The sequence below is a fragment of the Bombina bombina genome, chromosome 1 (genome assembly GCF_027579735.1).
Source record: "Bombina bombina isolate aBomBom1 chromosome 1, aBomBom1.pri, whole genome shotgun sequence".
Lineage (NCBI taxonomy): Eukaryota > Metazoa > Chordata > Amphibia > Anura > Bombinatoridae > Bombina > Bombina bombina.
This window is the reverse complement of record NC_069499.1, coordinates 304,910,973-304,937,739: the sequence shown is the minus strand read 5'-3', so window position 1 is coordinate 304,937,739 and position 26,767 is coordinate 304,910,973. Positions and strand designations below refer to the sequence as shown.

Below are 26,767 nucleotides of genomic sequence, written 5' to 3'. Positions count from 1 at the left end.
CCTCATACAAACAGAAATCTTCATCTCTTTTCTGTTTTGAGTAAATAGTACATACCAGCACTATTTTAAAATAAACTCTTGATTGAATAATAAAAACTACAGTTAAACACTAAAAAACTCTAAGCCATCATCCGTGGAGATGTTGCCTGTACAACGGCAAAGAGAATGACTGGGGTAGGCGGAGCCTAGGAGAGGGATCATGTGACCAGCTTTGCTGGGCTCTTTGCCATTTCCTGTTGGGGAAGAGAATATCCCACAAGTAAGGATGACGCCGTGGACCGGACACACCTATGTTGGAAAATTGATGTTTACATTAGTGTATTGTAGTACTTAGATACAGAACGAGACTTTTTTTCTCATTTGCTTCGATACTACACTGTTTAAAAACACAATGTAATATATTCAAAAGCAGGTGAGGGACAATCAATTACCAATGATTGATTAGGTCCGTCTCAATGTTTAGACCAGTTGGTTGCCGACTACCTAGGGTGAAGATCCAGAACACTTCTTTAGCAAGGAGGTCCTTCAATCTATCTCCACCTCTTGGCTTCCTTTTTATCTGGTCAATCACAGTCCAGGTGAATGTGCTTATATCCTTATTGTGCTCATCCACAAAGTGTTTAGAGGCTCCAGTGGGTGTTATCCCCCTTTCGATGTCATTGAGGTGGGCACGGATCCTCTCCCTGGCTTCCCGGGAGGTGCATCCTATATATTGCTTCTTGCAAACACTGCATGTAATCATGTAGATCACAAAGGTCGATCTACAGTTAGTGCATTGTGATAGTGAGTACACTTTTTGTGTGGCCAGGGATTGGAAAAATTTCCCCATGATGACAAAGCCACAGGCCTTGCAGGTACTATTGCCACATTTGTAGTGTCCCTTCTGTGAAAGCCAAGTACTTTGTGGTTTTGATTTTTTGAGCATTGATGGCGAAATTTGGTTGCCGATGGTTATATTTCGTCTTGCTACACAAAAGCAACCTTCTTTGATGTCATCTTTAAGAAAATCATCTCCCAACAGAATTGGCAAATTTTTGCGCAATATTTTGCAGATTGAATAGTACTGCGGACTATAAGTAGTCACAAAGGTGGGCTTTTTTCTGGCTTCCTTTGTTACTTTTTTGGTCTCAAGCAAGGAATTCCTGTTGAGATGTTTGACATCCTCGAGTGCTTTATGCACCACATTGATGTCATAACCACGCTCCGACAATCTCTGAGTTAGTTTTTCACTTTCTGCCAAAAAGCCATCATCCTCTGAACAGTTACGCCGAATTCGCAAAAATTGTCCTTTGGCTATTCCATAGCTGGTATGCGGAGGATGATTGCTTTTGGCATGTAAGTAGGTATTGGACGAAATCGATTTGACATACAGTGAAGTAATTACTCTGTTTTCCCCTGGAACTCCAGTTAGGACTAAATCCAGAAATGGAAGCTCGTTTTTCTCAAAAGTGTAGGTAAAATGTAATCCCATTTCATTGTTGTTGAGATAATCAACAAACAATTCACTGTCTGACCGTGTGCCAGACCACACAATTAGGAGGTCATCAATATACCTTTTATATCCAATAATGGTTTTGAGGAATGGGTTTTGGTCACTGTAGATGTAACGGTGCTCCCAATAGCCCATGAAGATATTGGCATAGGCGGGGGCAAATTTGGCCCCCATGGCCGTGCCTCTCTTCTGTAGGTAGTGATCTCCCAAGAATTCGAAATAGTTGTGTGTCAATGAGAATTTCAATACCTGAAGGATATAATTCTTCAAGTTAACAGAGTAGTCACTAAAACTGTCGAGCATATAGCGCGTGGCTAATAGACCTTGTTCATGTGGGATGGCCGAGTACAGCCCTACCACATCAACAGTCAACCGGTGCTCAATATGTTTAATAGGTGTTTAGTGTCTCTTAAAAAAGACGGTAATTTATAAACCAGTGGTTGTAATAGTGATTCGAGCCAATTGCCCAAGTTCTCAAGGAGTGACCCTATTCCTGAGACTATGGGCCGTCCTTTCACCTCCTCCAAGGACTTATGTACCTTGGGGAGGTGATGGAATATCGGCACCACTGGATGTTTAGTGTTCAGGAAATCAAAGGTGTCATCATCGAGTAGGCCTTGGTGCCTGCCATCATCTAATAGATCTAATAATAAGGCTCCAAAGAGTCGTGTGGGGTCCCCAGGTAACTTTTCATAGACCTCTCGGTCCTCAAGTTGTCTGTGTGCCTCGGAAATGTAATAATTTCGGTCCAACACAACAACAGACCCCCCTTTATCCGACTGCTTCACTATAATGTATATATATATATATACACACACCCACATTATATATATGTATATATATATATATGTATATACACCCACACATTATATATAGATAGATAGATATATATATATATATATATATATATATATATATATATATATATATATATATATATATATATATATATATATATATATATAGTGGGACCTCGGTTTACGAATTTAATTCGTTCTCCGGGACGTTTCTTATTGCGAAAAATTCGCAAACCGAAACACGGTTTCCCATAGGAATGCATTGAAAACCAATTAATGCGTTCCGGAGGTGAGAGAAAAAGTCAAATAAAGTCTACAAAACCTGCTGCAAAAGGCTCCAATGGCTCCAAAAGGCTCCAAAATTTGCTGCAAATGGCTCCAATGGCTCCAAAAGGCTCCACAACTTGCTGCAAATGGCTCCAAAAGGCTCAACAACTTGCTGCAAATGGCTCCAAAACCTCTCCAACTGCTACCCACACTTCAGTATGCAGGGGCAAACCGGGACACTTGTTTCGTATTGCGAAAAAAAATTCGTAAACAGAGGGGCAAACCGGAACATTTGTTTCGTATTGCGAAAAAAATTCTTAAACCGAGACAATTTTTTTCAAGATTTTGAATTCGTAAACCGAAATTTCGTATACCGAGTCGTTTGTAAACCGAGGTCCCACTATATATATATATATATATATATATATATATATATATATATATATATATATATATATATATATATATATATATATACACATACACTTTATTTATATATATATATATATATATATATATATATATATATATATATATATATATACATATATATATACTCACAAACATATATATACAGATATATATATAAATCCAAAGGCAGAAAAAGGCACTCACTGTTCATAATAAAATGTAACTTTTAATATGCAAAGATTAAAACGACATAACGTTTCGGTGTTCACATAACACCTTTGTCAAATGTCAAAAAATAGTTATAGACAACTTAATGCCCAACCACTCACCTATCATGCCTTAACACACACAACCTTATATACGATATCGCTTGGCGCTCCTGTACGTTGATCTGCCCTGTGCGCAATGATGTCATGACGTCGCTGCGTCACGTAACGTGACCACATAGTATCACGTCGCCCAGTCAAGCTACCATAGCAACCGGTATACAATACCACCATAGCTATATCGGGCTAATAGATCCCGGTTTCAAAAGTGAATAGGCATAACAGCCCATCAATAACGTACTAGGCACTACACATTGGTCTATAGTTACCGACCACAGCAACACGTGTTGCTCACAGTGAAGATCATGTGACAGGGGCGCAAATCATTAAAAATCATAATCCAGTGTAATTACAGTTTAAAAAACGATCAATCATGGATAGCAGGGACATATGAATGATGCATTGGTCTAATAACAGCAAATCTACATGGATTGAATCAGAACCAATCCAATTCATCTGCCTAAGATATATTACTCCCCACTATTTTTTCTGCATTCTAAACATATTTTTTCTTGCCTCCTGGAGCATGATCAGAAACCCGTAAGGACCCACTAGGATGAAAATCCATGTGAATAGTTCTGGGTGACTTAGCATGCATCCATTATTGGTAGGTACTGCTGAAGATTCATTTGTTGTAGAACGGTCCAAAGTCAAGGACAGTATTCAGCCCCCTAGGGACCAGAGTGTCCAGCGTATGGATCCATTTCGTTTCCACTTGTAGCAACCGGTTGTCTCTGTCACCACCCCTTCTTAATGGTGGTACATGGTCGATTAACATTGACCTCAGGCTTGATAAGCTATGATTACATTCAGCAAAGTGCCTGGCGACTGGTTGTTCCGATTCCCCCTTTTTTAATGCCTCACGTATTGCAAAAACGGTGGTTAGCCATCCTGTCTCTGAAACTTGTTATGGTTTTACCAATGTAAACCAGAGAACATGGACAGACTAACATATAGATGACATATGTACTAGTGCATGTTAGTCTGTGACGGATGGTATATCGCCTATTCGTATGCGGATGCTGGAATGTCTGGCCCCTCATCATGGTATTGCAAGTAGTACAATTTCCACATGTGTAGCATCCATTCTTGGACGTCTTCAGCCAGTTATCCTTCTGGTAGCATCTGACCGGATCAGTTTTCACCAGTACATCACGCAAATTTTCAGCCCTGCGATACACCATCCTAGGTGGTTGCATCCTGTTAAAAGGGAGAGTTGGATCCGTTTCCAGGATCGGCCAATTTTTCTGTGCCGATTTCCTAAGTATGTCGCTGGTTGGGGTATAAGTGGTCACAAAATTTAGCCTTTCAGTTTCTATTTTAGGCTTATCATGTCCCTTATATTTGTGGTCTTTTAACAATTCCTCCTTGACCTTTCTGACTATTCCTTTGTCATAGCCTCTTGCTACCAACTTGTCTTCCATAGTGGTTAGTTGATCAATCATAGTGGGTACCTCACTATTATTACGAATGACCCGCATCAGCTGAGAGGTGATTATCCCCATTTTCTGATGTTTGGGATGGAAACTCCTTGCTTCTAACAAAGAATTACGATCGGTTGGCTTCGTATATAACGAAGTGCCAAATGAGCAACTATCCTCAGACATGATTTTATATATGTTAAGATCCAGGAAATGTATGGTCTCATTACTAAATTCTAACTTGAACCTTATGGGACTGTCCATGGTGTTCAAACATGTCACCCACTCCTGGAGTTCCTCTTTACTACCCCCCCACACCAGAAAGACATCATCGATGTACCGTACATAGTATCTGATGTGGGGATGAGCAAATGGTCTCAATAAAGTCTGTTCGTACCAGGCCATATATAGATTGGCATATGTGGGAGGACCCTCATAAAGGGGGTTCCCAGTCGCCATAGACCTGACAGCCGTCACACCCCCCCCCCATGGGGAATAGAGGTGTATAGGCTGTCCACATCCATGGTAACCAGGATATCCTCCTCATGTAATGTGGTATAGTCCCTTAGGACATTCAATAAACTTGGGGAATCCTGCAAATATGAAGGTAGAAGTCTATATAGATTCCCGATAAACTTATATATAGATGGCCAAATTGGATAGCAAGGAGTCCCTGGCAGACACAATGGGTCTGCCAGGGGGATGGTCCAAAGTCTTATGTACTTTTGGCAAGAGATATAGGACCGGTATTCTAGGGTGATCATTGATTAGAAATTCAAGTTCCTGTTCTGTCAGTAGCCCTGCTTCGTGACCTCTATAAAGGCATTCATCAATGTGTTTCTTAAATGCTCTACCTGGATTCCCCGAAAGTTTAACATATACACTAGGGTCAGACAACTGTCTGTAAGCTTCTGCCCTATAGTCAACATAATCCTGTAGGACTATGGACCCGCCCTTATCCGCTGGGCGGATAATAATGCTATTATCATTGCTAAGTGATTTAATAGCATTCCTCTCATCACCATTTAAATTTGGATAAGTAGGAAAAGGAAGTTTATCGGGAATCTCATTACATAACACTCTGGTGAAATTCTTAATGGAGGGATGTGTGTTTACAGGTTCAAATGTTGATGGCTTTATAAATTTAGTTATCACACCTTGAGTATCATTTTTAAAGTGATCTTTTAGCTTGAGCTGTCTTTGTAACTTGTGGATATCCACAATGGAGTCAAATCTATCACATCTAGGCGTGGGAATGAAAGATAACCCACGATTCAAAACTGAGATTTCCACGTCATTCAAAGACCGACTGCTTAAATTATATACTATACTCACTTCTTTTTGGGCTGTTTTTTGCGATTTGTGTTTGCCTCGCCTGACGTGCGTGCGTCTGTGTCTTTTAAATTTCCGGTCAGCGGTGGTTTCGCCGCTGATCTGGTAGCAACCCCAGAAAAAGACTGTGACTGACTAGATGTAAGTCCCTCACTATTGCCAATATCACCAGTATTCCTTTCATTGTCTGATGAGTCGCCACTGGTGTCAACCAGGCTAAGATTACTGCGTACCCGTGGGTTTCTACGCCTTGATCTCATAGGGAGATCCTACTTGCCATATAACCACCTATATAGACGTCTATCCCTGTAGTCATTCTCAACTGTGTTCAATTTCTTGTTTTTAAATGCGACCAACTCACCTCTGTACTTGGCAATCATAGTATCAAGTTTAGTTACCCAATCCTGGGTTTTATCATCCGACAAAACATGGTAGCTCTGTGTTTTAGTGGCCTCAATCTCTATTTTAATCTTATGCTCAAGTCTACAGACCTCTTCTATGACCAATAACATAATGAATGTCCTAAGGGACTATACCACATTACATGAGGAGGATATCCTGGTTACCATGGATGTGGACAGCCTCTACACCTCTATTCCCCATGGGGGGGGGGTGGCGGCTGTCAGGTCCATGGCGACTGGGAACCCCCTTTATGAGGGTCCTCCTATTGAATTTTTGTGCGAACTACTTACCATGTGCTTAGAGAAAAACTTTTTTAAGTTCGAGAATGGTTACTTTTTGCAGGTGTCAGGGACGGCCATGGGTTCAAACATGGCACCCACATATGCCAATCTATATATGGCCTGGTACGAACAGACTTTAATGAGACCATTTGCTCATCCCCACATCAGATACTATGTACGGTACATCGATGATGTCTTTCTGGTGGGGGGGGGGGGGTAGTAAAGAGGAACTCCAGGAGTGGGTGACATGTTTGAACACCATGGACAGTCCCATAAGGTTCAAGTTAGAATTTAGTAATGAGACCATACATTTCCTGGATCTTAACATATATAAAATCATGTCTGAGGACAGTTGCTCATTTGGCACTTCGTTATATACGAAGCCAACCGATCGTAATTCTTTGTTAGAAGCAAGGAGTTTCCATCCCAAACATCAGAAAATGGGGATAATCACCTCTCAGCTGATGCGGGTCATTCGTAATAATAGTGAGGTACCCACTATGATTGATCAACTAACCACTATGGAAGACAAGTTGGTAGCAAGAGGCTATGACAAAGGAATAGTCAGAAAGGTCAAGGAGGAATTGTTAAAAGACCCCAAATATAAGGGACATAAGCCTAAAATGGAAACTGAAAGGCTAAATTTTGTGACCACTTATACCCCAACCAGCGACATACTTAGGAAATCGGCACAGAAAAATTGTCCGATCCTGGAAACGGATCCAACTCTCCCTTTTAACAGGATGCAACCACCTAGGATGGTGTATCGCAGCGCTGAAAATTTGCGTGATGTACTGGTGAAAACTGATCCGGTCAGATGCTACCAGAAGGATAACTGGCTGAAGACGTCCAAGAATGGATGCTACACATGTGGAAATTGTACTACTTGCAATACCATGATGAGGGGCCAGACATTCCAGCATCCGCATACGAATAGGCGACATACCATCCGTCACAGACTAACATGCACTAGTACATATGTCATCTATATGTTAGTCTGTCCATGTTCTCTGGTTTACATTGGTAAAACCATAACAAGTTTCAGAGACAGGATGGCTAACCACCGTTTTGCAATACGTGAGGCATTAAAAAAAGGGGGAATCGGAACAACCAGTCGCCAGGCACTTTGCTGAATGTAATCATAGCTTATCAAGCCTGAGGTCAATGTTAATCGACCATGTACCACCATTAAGAAGGGGTGGTGACAGAGACAACCGGTTGCTACAAGTGGAAACGAAATGGATCCATACGCTGGACACTCTGGTCCCTAGGGGGCTGAATACTGTCCTTGACTTTGGACCGTTCTACAACAAATGAATCTTCAACAGTACCTACCAATAATGGATGCATGCTAAGTCACCCAGAACTATTCACATGGATTTTCATCCTAGTGGGTCCATACGGGTTTCTGATCATGCTCCAGGAGGCAAGAAAAAATATGTTTAGAAAGCAGAAAAAATAGTGGGGGAGTAATATATCTTAGGCAGATGAATTGGATTGGTTCTGATTCAATCCATGTAGATTTGCTGTTATTAGACCAATGCATCATTCATATGTCCCTGCTATCCATGATTGATCGTTTTTTAAACTGTAATTACACTGGATTATGATTTTTAATGATTTGCGCCCCTGTCACATGATCTTCACTGTGAGCAACACGTGTTGCTGTGGTCGGTAACTATAGACCAATGTGTAGTGCCTAGTACGTTATTGATGGGCTGTTATGCCTATTCACTTTTGAAACCGGGATCTATTAGCCCGATATAGCTATGGTGGTATTGTATACCGGTTGCTATGGTAGCTTGACTGGGCGACGTGATACCATGTGGTCACGTCACGCAACGCAGCGACGTCATGACATCATTGCGCACAGGGCAGATCAACGTACAGGAGCGCCAAGCGATATCGTATATAAGGTTGTGTGTGTTAAGGTATGATAGGTGAGTGGTTGGGCATTAAGTTGTCTATAACTATTTTTTGACATTTGACAAAGGTGTTATGTGAACACCGAAACGTTATGTCGTTTTAATCTTTGCATATTAAAAGTTACATTTTATTATGAACAGTGAGTGCCTTTTTCTGCCTTTGGATTTATGGATTTCTATTTAAGTGCACCCTGGCTGCTGTACAGACTGTTTGATGTGCTGATCTGTTTTTGGGACTTATATATATATATACACACATATAAAAACAACTATATATATATATATATATATATATATATATATATATATATATATATATATATACACACACACACACACACATATATATATATATATATATATACATACATATACACACAATAAGGAAATTTATGCTTAACTGATAAATTGATTTCTTCTAAGATACGACGAATCCACGGATTCATCCTTTACTTGTGGGATATTATCCTCCTGCTAACAGGAAGTGGCAAAGAGCACCACAGCAGAGCTGTCTATATAGCTCCTCCCTTGACTCCACCCCCGTCATCCGACCGAAGGTATAGGAAGAAAAAGGAGAAACTAAAAGGTGCAGAGCTGACTGAAGTTTTAAACAAAAAATATATAATTGTCTTAAATAGACAGGGAGGGCCGTGGACTCGTCATATCTTAGAAGAAATCAATTTATCAGGTAAGCATAAATTTCCTTTTCTTCTACAAGATACGAGTCCACGGATTCATCCTTTACTCGTGGGATAGAATACAAAAGCTACAGGACACGTATGAACGGGAGGGACAAGACAGATACCTAAACAGAAGGCACCACTGCTTGAAGAACTTTTCTCCCAAAAATAGCCTCAGAAGAAGCAAAGGTATCAAATTTGTAAAATTTGGAAAAGGTATGAAGGGAAGACCAAGTCGCAGCCTTAGAAATCTGTTCAACAGAAGCATCGTTTTTAAAAGCCCATGTGAAAGCCACCGCTCTAGTAGAATGAGCTGTAATTTTTTCAGGAGGCTGCTGTCCAGCAGTCTCGTATGCCAAACGGATGATGCTTTTCAGCCAAAAAGAAAGAGGTAGCCGTAGCTTTTTGACCCCTACGCTTTCCAGAATAGACAACAAAGAGAAGATGTTTGACGGAAATCCTTGGTCGCTTGTAAGTAAAACTTCAAGGCACGAACCACGTCCAAGTTATGTAACAGACGCTCCTTCTTAGAAGAAGGACTAGGACATAGAGAAGGAACAACAATTTCCTGATTAAAATTCTTATTTGAAACAACCTTAGGAAGGAATCCAGGTTTAGTGCGCAAAACCACCTTATCAGAATGGAATATAAGATAAGGCGAGTCGCATTGTAACGCAGAAAGCTCAGAAACTCTTCAAGCAGAAGAGATAGCAACTAAAAACAGAACTTTCCAAGATAGAAGTTTAATATCTATGGAATGCATGGGTTCAAACGGAACCCCTTGAAGAACATTTAGAACTAAATTCAAACTCCATGGCGGAGCAACAGATTTAAACACAGGCTTGATTCTAACTAAAGCCTGACAAAACGACTGAACGTCTGGGACATCTGCCAGATGCTTGTGTAGTAAGATTGACAAAGCAGAAATCTGTCCCTTTAAGGAACTAGCTGATAACCCCTTCTCCAATCCTTCTTGGAGAAAGGACAAAATCCTAGGAATCCTGATCTTACTCCATGAGTAGCCTCGCACCAATAAAGATATTTACACCATACCTCATGGTAAATTTACCTAGTGACAGGCTTTCGAGCCTGAATCAAGGTATCAATGAGAATCCCCGCCTTGGATAAAATCAAGCGTTCAATCTCCAGGCAGTCAGTTGCAGAGAAATTAGATTAGGATGTTGGAACGGACCCTGAATGAGAAGGGTCTGTCTCAGTGGCAGTTTCCACGGTGGCAGAGATGGCATTTCCACCAGATCTGCATACCAAGTCCTGCGTGGCCACGCAGGCGCTATCAAGATTACTGAAGCCCTCTCCTGTTTGATTCTGGCAATCAGACGAGGCAGGAGAGGAAAGGGAGGAAACACATAAGCCAGGTTGAACGACCAAGGTACTGCTAGAGCATCTATCAATACTGCTTGAGGATCCCTTGATCTGGACCCGTTACAAGGAAGTTTGGCATTCTGACGAGATGCCATCAGATCCAATTCCGGTGTGCCCCATTGATGAATCAATTTTGCAAACACCTCAGGATGGAGCTCCCACTCCCCCGGATGAAAAGTCTGACGACTTAGAAAATCCGCTTCCCAGTTCTCCACTCCTGGGATATATATTGCTGATAAATGGCAAGAGTGAGTCTTTGCCCATCTAATTATTTTGGAAACCTCTATCATCGCTAGAGAACTCTTTGTTCCCCCTTGATGATTGATATATGCTACAGTCGTGATATTGTCCGACTAGAATCTTATGAATTTGTCCGAAGCCAGCTGAGGCCACGCTTGAAGCGCGTTGAATATCGCTCTCAGTTCCAGAATATTTATTGGTAGTAGGGACTCCTCCTGAGTCCACACACCCTGAGCCTTCAGGGAATTCCAGACTGCACCCCAGCCCAAGAGGCTGGCGTCCGTCGTCACTATGACCCATGCTGGCCTGCGGAAGCGCATTCCCTGGGACAGATGATCCTGTGACAACCACCAATGAAGAGAGAGTCTCTGGTCTCTAGATCCAGATTTATCCGCGGAGATAAATCCGCATAATCCCCATTCCACTGTCTGAGCATGCACAGCTGCAGTGGTCTGAGATGTAAGCGAACAAACGGAACTATGTCCATTGCCGCTAACATTAACCCAATGGCCTCCATACACTGCGCCACTGATGGCCGAGGAATGGAATGAAGTGCTCGGCAAGTAGTTAAGATCTTTGATTTTCTGACCTCTGTCAGAAACATTTTCATGTCTACCGAGTATATCAGAGTTCCTAGGAATGGAACTCCTGTCAGAGGAACTAGTGAACTCTTATGTTCACTTTCCACCCGTGAGTTCTTAGAAAAGCCAACAAGATGTCCGTGTGAGATTTGGCTAGATGGTAAGTTGACACCTGAATCAAAATATCGTCCAGATAGGGCGCCACTGCTATGCCCCGCGGCCTTAGAACCGCCAGAAGGGACCCTAGCACTTTTGTGAAAATTCTGGGAGCTGTGGCCAACCCGAAAGGAAGGGCCACAAACTGGTAATGTTTGTCCAGGAAGGCGAACCTGAGGAACTGGTGATGATCTTTGTGTATAGGAATGTGAAGATATGCATCCTTCAAATACACGGTGGTCATATATTGACCCTCCTGGATCATTGGTAAAATTGTTCGTATGTTCTCCATCTTGAACGATGGGACTCTGAGAAATTTGTTTAGACTTTTGAGAGCTAAAATCGGTCTGAAGGTTCCCTCTTTTTTGGGAACCACGAACAGATTGGAGTAAAACCCCTGCCCTTGTTCTAATTTTGGAACTGGGCAGATTACACCCATGGTATATAGGTCTTCGACACAGCGTAAGAACGCCTCTCTTTTTGTCTGGTCTACAGACAAACGTGAAAGATGAAATCTCCCTCTTGGGAGAGAATCCTTGAATTCTATATGATACCCCTGGGTCACAATTTCTAATGCCCAGGAATCCTGAACGTCTCTTGCCCAAGCCTGAGTGAAGAGAGAAAGTCTTCCCCCTACTAGATCCGGTCCCGGATCGGGGGCTGCCCCTTCAAGCTGTCTTGGTAGCAGCAGCGGGCTTCTTGGCCTGTTTACCTTTATTCCAGTTCGGGTTAGGTCTCCAGACTGACTTGGAATGAACAAAGTTCCCCTCCTGCTTGGAGGCGGATGAGGAAGTAGAGGGATCGCCTTAAAAGTTTCGAAAGGAACGAAAATTATTCTGTTTGGTCCTCATTTTAACCGTCTTTTCCTGAGGAAGGGCATGACCTTTACATCCAGTAATGTCAGAAATTATCTCCTTTAGTTCAGGCTGAAATAGGGTCTTAACCTTAAAGGGAATAGCTAAAAGCTTGGATTTAGATGACACATCAGCAGACCAAGATTTAAGCCATAACGCTCTACGCGCTAAAATGGCAAAGCCTGCATTCTTTGCCGCTAATTTAGCCATTTGGAAAGCGGCATCTGTAATAAAAGAATTAGCTAGCTTGAGAGCCTTAATTCTATCCAAAGTATCATCTAATGGGGTCTCAACCTTAAGAGACTCCTCTAGAGCCTCAAACCAAAAAGATGCTGCAGTAGTTACTGGAACAATGCACGCAATAGGTTGTAGAAGAAAACCCTGATGAATAAACAATTTCTTTAGTAGACCCTCTAATTTTTAATTCATAGGATCTTTGAAAGCACAACTGTCCTCAATAGGTATAGTTGTATGCTTATCCAGGGTAGAAATAGCTCCCTCCACCTTAGGGACCATCTGCCACGAATCCCGAATGGTGTCAGATATGGGAAACATTTTCTTAAAAGTAGGAGGGGGAGAGAACGGAATGCCTGGTCTATCCCATTCCTTAGTAACAATGTCCGAAATTCTTCTAGGGACTGGAAAAACATTAGTGTAAGTAGGGACCTCTAGATATTTATCCATTTTACACAGTTTCTCTGGTGGAATGACAATAGGGTCACAATCATCCAGAGTCGCTAAGACCTCCCTGAGTAACAAGCGGAGGTGTTCAAGCTTAAACTTAAAGGCCGTCACATCTGAGTCTGTTTGAGGGAACATCTTTCCTGAATCAGAAAGCTCTCCCTCAGACAACAATTCCCCCACCCCCAAATCAGAACACTGTGAGGGTACATCGGAGATGGCCAATAACGCGTCAGAGGGCTCAGCATTTACTCTAATACCTGACCTGCTGCGCTTACCCTGTAAACCTGGCAGTTTAGATAATACCTCTGTAAGGGTAGTAGACATAACTGCAGCCATATCTTGCAGGGTAAAAGAATTAGACGCACTAGAAGTACTTGGCGTCGCTTGGGCGGGCGTTAAGGTTGTGACACTTGGGGAGAAGCAGATAGCATAACCTGATTCTCTTCTGACTGAAAATCATCCTGAGACATATCAGCTTTTATCAGCTAAAATATGTTCTTTGCAATGTAAGGCCCTTTCAGTACATGAGGGACACATTTGAAGTGGAGGTTCCACAATGGCTTCTAAACACATGGAACATTGGCTTTCCTCAATGTCAAACATGTTAACACAGGCTAGTAATGACCACAAACAGGCTTGAAAACACTTTATTTAGTGAAAAAAATAATCTGAAAAAACAGTACTGCGCCTTTAAGAGAAAAAAAGCATACAATTTTCCCAAAACTGCTTTAAAATGAAAAAATTGTCTCAATTTTATTATATATGTATCGTAACTTGCCAGCTAAGATTGCACCACAAGAAAAGGAATACTTAACCCTTATGCACAAAAACGTTATACAAAAAACGTTATGATTAACCAAAAAAAAAAAAACTGCACCTCGCCACAGCCCTGCTGTGGTGCCTACCTGCCCTCAGGGGTCTGCAAAATCAGTTTAACCCTTCGATTAGGCCCAAACTTTCCTGAGAGGCCCACCGGAGATGGAGCTTGCTGCTTGCATGGGGAATACAACTGCGCAACTGAGGCGCGAAAATAGGCCCCGCCCATCTAACTTGATGTCTCACAGCCTTGCAAAAGAACCGCTACAAAGCGGTCTAAAAACCTAGCCATGTGGGTTCATATACCCAGGTCTAACAGAAGCCATGTGCACCCTCCATTGCCATTATAAATAAAAACGTTTGTCACAATTAATTAATTTACCTCCAAACATAGAATCGTTTGCCCACAAACATTATGTCATCAGTGTCAACCATTTTTTACAGCCCAACATACAGGTCCAGTAATACCCTTCTCTTTCACATTAGGATTACTGCTTACCCCTTCCCTCATGGGGATACTGTCAGCCAATTCTGAAATAACAGTCTCTCCAGAAAAAAATGACTGAACATACCTCAATGCTTGTAGTATGAAAAACGTTCCTCACACTGAAGTTTCTTAAGTACTCCTCAGCCATTCTGTGGGAACTACTCTGGATCTTAGTAACAACTGCTAAGATCATCAGTCTCCAGGCAGAAATCTTCATCCATCTGCTGCCTGGGAAAAAATAGCACACACCGGTATCATTTAAAATAAAAAAGTCTTTCTTGAAGAAAATAAAAACTAACATTTTATCACCTCTTTCACTTTACCCTTCCTATTACTTAGTATAGGCAAAGAGAATGACTGGAGGGTGGAGTCAAGGGAGGAGCTATATAGACAGCTCTGCTGTGGTGCTCTTTGCCACTTCCTGTTAGCAGGAGGATAATATCCCACAAGTAAAGGATGAATCCGTGGACTCGTCGTATCTTGTAGAAGAAATATATATATATATATATATATATATATATATATATATATATATATATATATATATATGGTATATACACACACACACACATATATATATATATATATATACACACACATATATATATATATATATATATTATATATATATATATATATATACACATACATATATATATTATATATATATATACATACACATACATATATATATATATATATATATACATACACACACACATATATATTATATATATATATATATATATATATATATATATATACACACACATATATACACACATGTACACACACACACACGTACACACACACACACACACACACATACAGTTAGGTCCTTAAATAATTGGACACAATTATTCACAATTCAATTATCATAATTCTGGCTCTGTAGCCACCGCAATGGATTTGAAATTAAACAACCGAGATGCAACTGAAGTGCAGAAGTGAACAAAAATATTGAATTAAACGTTTAGGAATTGCAACCATTTTCATACACAGTCCCCTTATTTCAGGAATTCAAATGTAATTGGACAAATTAACACAATCATAAATAAAATGTTAATATTTAATACAATGTCGAGAACGCATGGACATCACCAAACGCTGTGATGCTTTGCCAGGCCTTTACTGCAGCTGTCTTCAGTTGCTGTTTGTTTGTGGGTCTTTCTGCCTTAAAGTGAATGTAAGTGTAAATTTTGATGATAAAGTGCCCGTTTTTTAAAAATTTTAAAAATTCATCAAAATTTACATTTCACTTTTAATCTTGACAGCCACACCAGCTTCCCCCGGTCATTGCATGCCTCTTCCTACGTCAGAAATGATGGATTGGTCATACTCCAATCACAGCTTCCCCCCGGGGGAAATCAGTGTCTGATTTAATGCAGTGATTGGAGGAAGCCGGATTCCTCATTTTAGACCCAGGAAGAGGCTTTGCGAAAGGCGGAGGAAGCGATGCAGCGGCTGTGAAGATTAAAAGGTAAGTATTTTCACAACACTAGTGAAATGTAAATTTTGATGAATTAAAGTGCCCCTGTTTTTAATCGAATTTTTAAAAACCGGGCACTTTATTATCAAAATTTACATTCACTTTAAGCTTTGTCTTCAGCAAGTGACATACATGCTTGAACGGGTTCAGATCAGGTGATCTTTGCCTTAAACTCCTGGGTTGCTTTGGCAGTATGTTATGGGTCATTGTCCATCTGTAAAGTGAAGCGCCATCCAATCAACTTCGCTAATGTGGCTGAATCTGACTAGACAATATATCCCTACACACTTAAGACAGAAGAAGCCGGATGAATTCTGATCATCAGTGTCATTGGAAGCCATGCATGCCCATGCCATCACACTGCCTTCACCGTGTTATACAGATGATGTGGTATGCTTTGGATCATGAGCAGTTCCAAGCCTTCTCCATACTTTTTTCTTCCCATCATTCTGGTATAGGTTAATCTGTCCAAAGAATGCTGTTCCAGAACTGGGCTGGCTTTTTTAGATATTTTTTAGCAAAGTCTAAACTGGCATTTCTATCCTTGAGGCTTATGAATGGTGTGTACCTTGTGGTGAACCCTTCTCTTTATGGTAGACATGGATAATGATATGTCTACATCCTGGAGAGTGTTAACTTGGCTGGATGTAGTGAAGGGATTTTTATTTACCATGGAAAGGATCCTATGATCATCCACTGTTGTCTTCTGTGGACGTCTAGACCTTTTTGTGTTGCAGAACTCAACGGTGCATTTTTTTCTCAAAATGTACCAAACTGGGGGGGCGTGTCTAACCACGGCCATGAGAAGTTGCTTTTATGCTTAGCTCCTGCCGTTCTATGGAGAACCCGATAAGTATGATTTAATCCCAGCTGAAACTTACACGACCAAGATTGTTTTTCAATGCCTAAATATTGGCTGCACAGACGCATATGAAAATTTTGGCGACCGGGACTTCCTAGATAAGTGGGCAATAGAGGATACACTAAAGTGCGGCCCACAGCACTCATATGCACCCCCCCCTGTGAACGGGGGTAGCCCAGTTCAATATGGAGAGAGAGGGCCTAAACACCGCCCTGTATACCCTTTTGAAAGATTTCGAACAACAGGTGTGCTGTAGATTCGACAAGCTAATTCAACATGTACAAAGCAGATTGTGTGGAGATCATCCAACAGAAGCAACAGGCCCAGCACCTCCTACAGCATCCAGCACCCGAATGCTTATGGATATAGTGGAGCAAACCGCACAATTATTGGAGGTCCCGACTGGGGGGCCACGAGTACATGCCTCAGCTGAGTGAGGGGTCATAGATGGTCAGGCCCGCAGCTACGAGCATTGAAATGGATCCGGATCTGACTAGATCAAACATGACTGTGAGGCAGTGGGATTGCTTCTCGGAGCGGAGCACTGATACATCGCAAGCAATTGTGCGCTTGATGGCAGATTTATTCCCGATCTGCAGCGTCTGGCCGGGAGTTTCTTGGAGAGATGCGACTGACCTTTCTTTGGAGAAGCATCGTTTGACGGCAACGCGACATCTCCCTCAGTCTGAGGCCCCTTTCATTGAAAGCGGGTTAGTTTTGTGCTGGAGGCCCCTCAGAGGCCCTTTCTTACTTTACCCAATAGGTGGTGGATGATCAATACAGCCTAAAATACAAGGCGAGCTGTGAACTTTTTTTTGACATGAGACTATAGCTTGCCTGGTATCCCAGTAACCCGATACTAAAGGGGACCGTAATTTGTACCATTACCTGTATTCCCTGCTTGATGCCATTCTCTTTTTTATTTAGTATTCACAATACAACTAAAATAATATATTATGCCCTGAGGGCTTGACTTTCTCAACACTTTACAGCTATACTGTCAATGTATATTTGTGTTCTTATGCTTTAACTTAAGTATTATATGGGAGGTATGTTTATTATGGCTCAGCTCCATCAGGAGCATTTTTGAAGTACTGGAGGTAGGCGTAGCCCCAACTTTCAGAGATTTCTACTTAATTTATCCCTAATAGATGTAATACCTTTTACAAAGCTTTTGGATTATTAACCTATATGAGAGCCATGAAGGGTATCCTTGATTATCCTACCTTCTACCATATTAGTGCCTAAAGCATGGGCTGTGTACCTTACACAGTCTTTATGCTTTGTTACAGTGAAGCACCCATACCTTACTAATTAATCAGCACTTATAACATCACAGTTACCTGTATATGGCTATTGTATCACTGACCACGTTTAGGGTAAACCATAGGAGTTCCTATTTTGACCTACTGAAAAGAAGATATCCCCTTCCTATCACATAAAACAGAGATTCACACCCTCCGGACTACATAGGGTTGCCTCAAGCAATATGGCTAATACAGGCCCTCAATTCTTGTAACTAGATCAACATAAAGCACCTACTTGAATAGCTCATACCAGGAATTACTGGTATTACATTTTAGGCAGAGTTATGTAGTCTCTGCCCAGCCTGAAGAGCCCTGACCCTGCTCTATGGGCCCTACCCCAATAATTATTTACATTTTATACTACTTTTTATATATTAACAGTTAGTAGCGCTGTCTCTAATTTATGCATTGGCATCCAATTGCCCTATGTTCAGATATCAATCAGTACATGTAGAAGGGAACCATTCTGTGTCTTCCACTAGACTCTAGAAAATTGATCCCTCCAGTGGATCGGGATGACATTGTAGACACAACGAAACTTATATGTAACTAAACATAAAATGAGGCACTCATGTTTGCTATTTATGGTTTGATAACGTATTAGTTTCTCCGAGTACAATAATATGTGTTGATGCTATATTGTTCTGTAGAACTCTGACTTAGAAGAATGTACTACTGTTTGCCCTGTAATCTGCAACAGCTGCTCTAAGAAGATTCATTAGATTACATAGAGTGACCTTAATTATAATTTGTTTAAACTCAATTTTAATAGTGTGACTTTCGTTACATAATGATCATTGTTTTTTCCTCCATATATTTGCAAATTTATCTGAAGAATGTTATGAAGTTATTCTTATATCAGCTTATTCAGTATTTTGCTAACTGACGCTACCTATGATTATTCACTGTGTCATCCTTGATCTGTAAATAGAATGATCCCACCAGTGGATCTGTTTGAAATGATGTCACAACAAAATCCTAAAAAAAAAAAACTGAAACGAGGAGCAGAAGAGTCTGGCAGTTTGGACTTCTATATACTGCCTCATCATGACGTGATGTTTACTTTTTTTTGTTTTGTTTTTTTGTGTCATGCTTTGATACACCTTCTGTATTATTGTTTGCCAAGTATGTAACAGTGTGATATTGCTTCCTCAATAAAAAGAAATTAAAAAAAAATGTACCAAACTGTTGATTTGGGCACTCCTAATGTTCCTGCTATCTCTGATGGATTGCTTCTTTTTTATTATTATTGCAGCCTAAGGATGGTCTGTTTCGCTTGCATTGAGAGCTCCTTTGAATGCATGTTGTGGGTTCACAGCAACAGTTTCCAAATGTGAATGCCACACCTGGAATCAACTCCAGACCTTTTACTTGAAGAAATAATGAAGAAATAGTCAACACCTGTTTATGAAACAGCTTTTGAGTCAAATGTCCAATTACTTATGGTCCCTTGAAAAAGAGGGGGCTACATATTAAAGAGCAGTAATTCCTAAACCCTTTCTCCAATGTGGATGTGAATACCCTCAAATTAAAGCAAAGAGACTGCACTTTAAGCCCACATTCATTATGCCACCATAACAAATTTATTTTATTAAGCAGCCGAAATAACAAAACTTGTGTCAGTGTCCAATTATTTACGGACCTGTATGTATGTATGTATGTATGTATGTATGTATGTATGTATGTATGTATGTATGTATGTATATATATATATATATATATATATATACATATATATACATACACACACACATACATACACAGTATATACACACACATACATATATATATGTATATACATACACATTACACACACACACACACACACACAGTATCTCAAAAAAAGTGAGTACACCCCTCACACATTTTTGTAAATATTTTATTATATCTTTTCATGTGACAAACACTGAAGAAATTACACTTTGCTACAATGTAGAGTAGTGAGTGTACAGCCTGTATAACAGTGTAAATTTGCTGTCCCCTCAAAATAACTCAACACACAGCCATCAATGTCTAAACCGTTGGCAACAAAAATGAGTACACCCCTAAGTGGAAATGTCCAAATTGGGCCCAAAGTGTAAATATTTTGTGTGGCCACCATTACTTTCCAGCACTGCCTTAACCCTCCTGCGCATGGAGTTCACCAGAGCTTCACAGGTTGCCACTAGAGTCCTCTTCCACTCCTCCATGACAACATCATCAAGCTTGTGGATGTTAGAGACCATGCGCTCCCCCCACCTTCCGTTTGAGGATGCCCCACAGATGCTCAATAGGGTGGGGTTTAGGTCTGGAGACATGCTTGGCCAGTCCATCACCTTTATCCTCAGCTTCTTTAGCAAGGCAGTGGTCATCTTGCAGGTGTGTTTGGGGTTATGTTGGAATACTGCACAGCAGCACAGTCTCTGAAGGGAGTTTATCATGCTCTGCTTCAGTATGTCACAGTACATGTTGGCATTCATGGTTCCCTCAATGAACTGTAGCTCTTCAGTGCCGGCAACACTCATGAAAGCCCAGAACATGACACTCCCACCACTATACTTGACTGTAGTCAAGACACACTTGTCTTTGTACTCCTCACCTGGTTGACGCCACACACACTTGACACCATCTGAACCAAATAAGTTTATCTTGGTTTCATCGGACCACAGGATAAGGTTCCAGTAATCCATGTCCTTAGTCTGCTTGTCTTCAGCAAACTGCGGACTTTCTTGTGCATCATCTTTAGAAGAGGCTTCCTTCTGGGACAACAGCCATGCAGACCAATTTGATGCAGTGTGCGGTGTATTGGTCTGAGCACTGACAGGCTGACCCTCCACCCTTTCAACCTCTGCAGCAATGCTGGCAGCACTCATACGTCTATTTCCCAAAGACAACCTCTGGATATGACGCTGAGCACGTGCACTCAATTTCTTTGGTCGACCAGAGTGAGGCATGTTATAAGTGGTACCTGTCCTGTGAAACCGTTGTATGGTCTTGCCCACCGTGCTGCAGCTCAGTTTCAGGGTCTTGGCAATCTTCTTATAGCCTAGGCCATCTTTATGTAGAGCAGCAATTCTTTTTTTAAGATCCTCAGAGGAGTTCTCCGCCATGAGGTGCCATGTCGAACTTCCAGTGACCCCATTTACACCTGAGACCATGTAACACTAACGAGTCACATGACACCGGGGAGGGGAAATGGCTAATTGGGCCCAATTTGGACATTTCCACTTAGGGGTGTACTCACTTTTGTTGCCAACGGTTTAGACATTAATGGCTGTGTGTTGAGTTATTTTGAGGGGACAGCAAATTTACACTGTTATACAGGCTGTACACTCACTACTTTACATTGTGGCAAAGTGTCATTTCTTCAGTGTTATCACATGAAAACATATAAAATATTTACAAAAATGTGAAGTGAACAGCCACTTTACTATGTCTATATGCTTAAAAGACTATTGATGCATTGTGAGCGTATCACTAAATGAAAAGTCATGAACTGCTGCTTTAATGATTATTAATGCATTGTATGCCTCTTACAAGATGAAAAAAAGGGTCAGCTGGAGAGGTACTGAAAAAAGTCACCTTTCTAGAGAGTGTGTCTGCCATTCCTGAAGAAGCAATTCCAAAAATTCATAGCAGCGCCTAGAGTAGAGGAAAAATAACAATTAATAACAGACATTTGTTTTGCTTGGTTTGTTAGAGGGACTCTAGGTAAAAAAAGCATATATTTAAATAGATGCCCTATTCTTACAATGTATTTAAGAGGACAGTAAAGTCAAAATTAAACTTAAAGGGACATGAAACCCAAAATTTCTCTTTCATGATTTAGGTAGAACATACAATTTTAAACAACTTTCCAGTTTACTTCTATTAATAAATTTGCTTTATTCTCTTGGTATCATTTGTTGCAGGAGTAGCAATGAACTACTGGTTTCTAACTGAACACATGGGTGAGTCAATGAAAATCGGTATATATATGCAGCCACCTAGGTTCTTTGCTGCTTCTGAGCTTATCATAAACCTTTCAGCAAAGGATAACAAGAGAAGGAAGCAAATTAAATAATAGAAGTAAATTGGAAAGTTGTTAGAAATTGTATGATCTGTCTAAATCATGAATGTCTAATTATGACTTTACTGTCCCTTTATATTGACTGGATAGATAATTGTAAACAACTTTCAATTTACTTATATTATCAATTATGCTTAATTCTCTTGGTATCCTTGTTAAAGAGCTCAGGAAGGTGCAGGTGCCTTAAAGTGATAGCAAATCCTAGCGTTTGTGAAACACTAGGATTTACCAGTGCAACAAATAAAGGGGACTTTCATACTTCATGCTGAAAGTTCCTTTGTCTGCAGCGTTCACCGTAATGAGTGTCTCAGGCCGCCCGCGGCAGAACGTTTTTTTTTTCTTCAATGAGGTGACGTTTTCACCTCTTAGCCAATAGCTGTGCTCCCCAGCTGGCATTATGCCGGATAGCTAGAACGCTATTGGGCTAAGATCACCTCACTGCAAAACAGCATTCTGCCGTTGGCAGCCTGAGGCGCTCAGGGAGGCAAAGATGCAGACAAATAAAGGAACTTTCAGCATGAAGTATTTTATACTCCATGACTAAAAGTCCACTTTATTCGCTGCACTGGTAAATCCTAGCACTTCGAAAATGCTAGGATTTCCATCACTTTAATCATCTGGCAGCAGTGTTTGCGACATTGTTTATTTTAGTGTTACACAATGTTGCAAATACTGCTGCCATAGACTGTTAAAGATAGGTCAACACTCCTAAGATGACCTAGATTTACTGTTGCACAAAAGGACGCCAAAAGAACAAAGCAAAATATAATAAAAGTAAATTAGTAAATTATTTAAAATTGCATGCTCTATCAGATTCGTGAATGCTTCATTATGGCTTTATTGTCTCTTTAATACATACACACACACGTATGCCTGCTGTTGATTGGCTTACTGGCATCCTCATTTAAGTGGCATAAGGGCATATTGGGTAAGGACTACTGACTGTGTGAAACTCTTTACTGGGGTTAAACATATATTATGAAAAGGGAATAAATTAAAATAAATAAAACTAACAAAATTAAGTTATTTTATTTTCTTTCATATAGGTGGTAAAAGTCCACAATCTATTTCTCCTGGGAATTATTCTTCCATGTCCCTAGGAAGAGGCATAGATTCCCAAAACTCAAGAGTCTTATAAAACCCCTTCCAACCTTACTGGTAAACCAGTCTCGTCTTCAAATCCACTGAAGAATGAATATGTGCAGATTATTCGTTAGAGAGAGGGGTTCTCAGACTGAGCTGAGACCCTTTTCACCGCAGAGTGTAGTGTTTGATAGAGGGATGCATTGGAGTAGTGCCACATTTTTCACCTCTTGGGAATTAGTCACAAGCCTTCAACAGCTGTCGCAGGAACCTGTCCTTTGCTGCCTCCTGTTGGGTCGTCGATATACTCCTTTTCCATATCCTCTGCTGTTATGTTTCAGCACTGGTTTGGCTTCCTGCTGGTTTCCTACAGTAAATTAGTGCCTATATAGGTAAGAATGGGCACTCTTTTAGCCTGATTAGGTTATGTAAATATAATTTTTCTAATTATTCAAAAAAAATTCTTGGTTAATTTTTTTTAGTGCACATCGGAATGTTTGCGTACATTTTTTTATTTTGAGTTTGCTCATGTCTATTTTGTGCATTGGATTTTGAGTCTGCTCAAGCCAGATAACGTGCACACTCCATTCTTAGGTGCACTATCTGGAGGTCAGATTAGCGCACTTTGGTCTTGTAACTTTTTTAAGAGCTTATTATGTAGAGGGTATTTTCCCTTTCTTCAAGCTCTTTTTTGGGGATATAACTATATATTTTCTTTTTTATGCACAGTACTAATTTTGTAGTTTTCTGCTGTTATTGGAGTCTTCTGATTCTGTTCCTAAACCTTATTTAGAAGCTGAGCCTCTGAACACTTTCCTACCAGCATTAATGTGTTTATTGTACACAAGCTGAGGTATTACCTACATCACATTTATGCAACACATATTTAAAATGTTTTAGTGCATTCAGATTAATCTAATGTTGCTTTTGCTCCTATAGGTGTTTGCTTGTTCCTCACAGGGAGTTAGACAATTTGCTCTACAGTATCTGAAATGTTGGCTGTTTTGCTGCCTTCAGCATGTGATAATGCTTTCATTTATTTTGTGATGATGTTATTGGCATCATTTATGGGACACTAAACCCAAAAATGTTGTTTTGTGATTCAGATAGAGAATTCAATTTTAAACAACTTTCCAATTAACTTCTATTATCTAATATGCTTTATTTTTTAGATATCCTTTGTTAAAGAAATAACAATGCACATGGGTGAGCCAATCACATGAGGCATCTATGTGCAGGCACCAATCAACAGCTACTGAGCCTATCTAGATATGCTTTTCAGCAAAGAATAGCAAGAGAATGAAGCAAATTAGATAATAGAAGTAAATTAGAAAGTTGTTTAAAATTGCATGCTCTATCTAAATCATAAAAGAAAACAGAATTTATGTTTACCTGATAAATTTCTTTCTCCTACGGTGTATCTGGTCCACGGCTTCATCCTTACTTGTGGGATATTCTCAATCCCTACAGGAAGTGGCAAAGAGAGCACACAGCAGAGCTGTCCATATAGCTCCCCTCAGGCTCCGCCCCCCCCAGTCATTCGACCAACGGATAGGAGAAAAAGGAGAACCATAGGGTGCAGTGGTGACTGTAGTTTACAAAAAATAAATTTAAACCTGACCAAAATTCCAGGGCGGACCGTGGACCGGATACACCGTAGGAGAAAGAAATTTATCAGGTAAAAATAAATTATGTTTTCTCCTACATTGGTGTATCCGGTCCACGGCTTCATCCTTACTTGTGGGAACCAATACCAAAGCTTTAGGACACGGATGAAGGGAGGGAACAAGTCAGGTAACCTAAACGGAAGGCACCACTGCTTGCAAAACCTTTCTCCCAAAAATAGCCTCCAAAGAATCAAAAGTATCGAATTTGTAAAATTTGGCAAACGTATGCAGTGAAGACCAAGTCGCTGCCTTACAAATCTGTTCAACAGAAACCTCATTCTTGAAAGCCCATGTGGAAGCCACAGCTCTAGTAGAGTGAGCTGTAATTCGTTCAGGATGCTGCCTTCCAGCAGTCTCATAAGCCAACCAGATGATGCTTTTCAGCCACATCAAGATTGTGTAACAGACGTTCCTTGTTAGAAACTGGATTAGGACACAGAGAAGGAACAACTATTTCCTGGTTGATATTCTTATTGGAAACCACTTTTGGAAGAAAACCAGGTTTAGTACGTAAAACGACCTTATCTGTATGAAACACCAGATAGGGTGAATTACACTGCAAAGCAGACAATTCAGAAACTCTTCTAGCAGAAGAAATAGCTACTAAAAACAAAACTTTCCAAGATAGTAACTTAATATCTATGGAATGTAGAGGTTCAAACGGAACCCCTTGAAGAACTGAAAGAACTAAATTTAGACTCCATGAAGGAGCCACAGGTCTGTAGACAGGCTTGATTCTGACTAAAGCCTGTACAAACGCCTGAATATCTGGCATGGCTGCCAGACGCTTGTGTAACAAAACAGACAGAGCAGATATCTGTCCCTTTAAAGAACTAGCTGACAGACCTTTCTCCAATCCTTCTTGGAGAAAAGATAGTATCCTTGGAATCCTAATCTTACTCCATGAGTAACCCTTATATTCGCACCAGCAAAGATATTTCCGCCATATCTTATGGTAAATTTTCCTGGTGACAGGCTTTCTAGCCTGGATCAGAGTATCTATAACTGATTCCGAAAACCCACGCTTAGCTAGAATCAAGCGTTCAATCTCCAAGCAGTCAGTTGCAGAGAAACTAGGTTTGGATGTTCGAATGGACCTTGAATTAGAAGGTCCTGCCTCAAAGGCAGCTTCCATGGTGGAACCGATGACATATTCACCAGGTATGCATACCAAGTCCTGCGTGGCCACGCAGGAGCTATCAGAATTACCGAAGCCTTCTCCTGTTTGATCCTGGCTACTAGCCGGGGGAGAAGGGGAAACGGTGGAAAGACATAAGCTAGATTGAACGACCAAGGCGCTACTAAGGCATCTACCAATGTCGCCTTGGGATCCCTGGACCTGGACCCGTAACGTGTAACTTTGGAGTTCTGACGTGACGCCATCAGATCCAGATCTGGAATGCCCCATAGCTGGGTCAGCTGAGCAAAAACCTCCGGATGGAGTTCCCACTCCCCCGGATGGAAAGTCTGACGACTCAGATAATCCGCTTCCCAGTTGTCCACTCCTGGGATGTAAATTGCTGATAGATGGCAGGAGTGATCCTCTGCCCATTTGATGATCTTGGATACCTCCCTCATCGCCAGGGAACTCTTTGTTCCCCCCTGATGATTGATGTACGCTACAGTCATCATGTTGTCCGACTGAAATCTGATGAATTTGGCCTCCGCTAGTTGAGGCCATGCCTGGAGCGCATTGAATATCGCTATCAATTCCAAAATGTTTATCGGGAGAAGAGATTCTTCCCGAGACCATAGACCCTGAGCCTTCAGGGACTT

General features: G+C 40.8%; 1 protein-coding gene across 1 annotated transcript in view; it reads right to left on the bottom strand.

Annotated features, from left to right (window-relative positions):
* The window catches only part of CLASP1 (cytoplasmic linker associated protein 1), a 905,754-nt gene that overhangs the window by 608,088 nt on the left and 270,899 nt on the right, over positions 1-26,767 (bottom strand). The window contains exon 15 of the mRNA XM_053712150.1: positions 21,755-21,814. Coding sequence (XP_053568125.1) covers positions 21,755-21,814 — 60 coding nt within the window. The remainder of the gene's footprint in view (positions 1-21,754; positions 21,815-26,767) is intronic.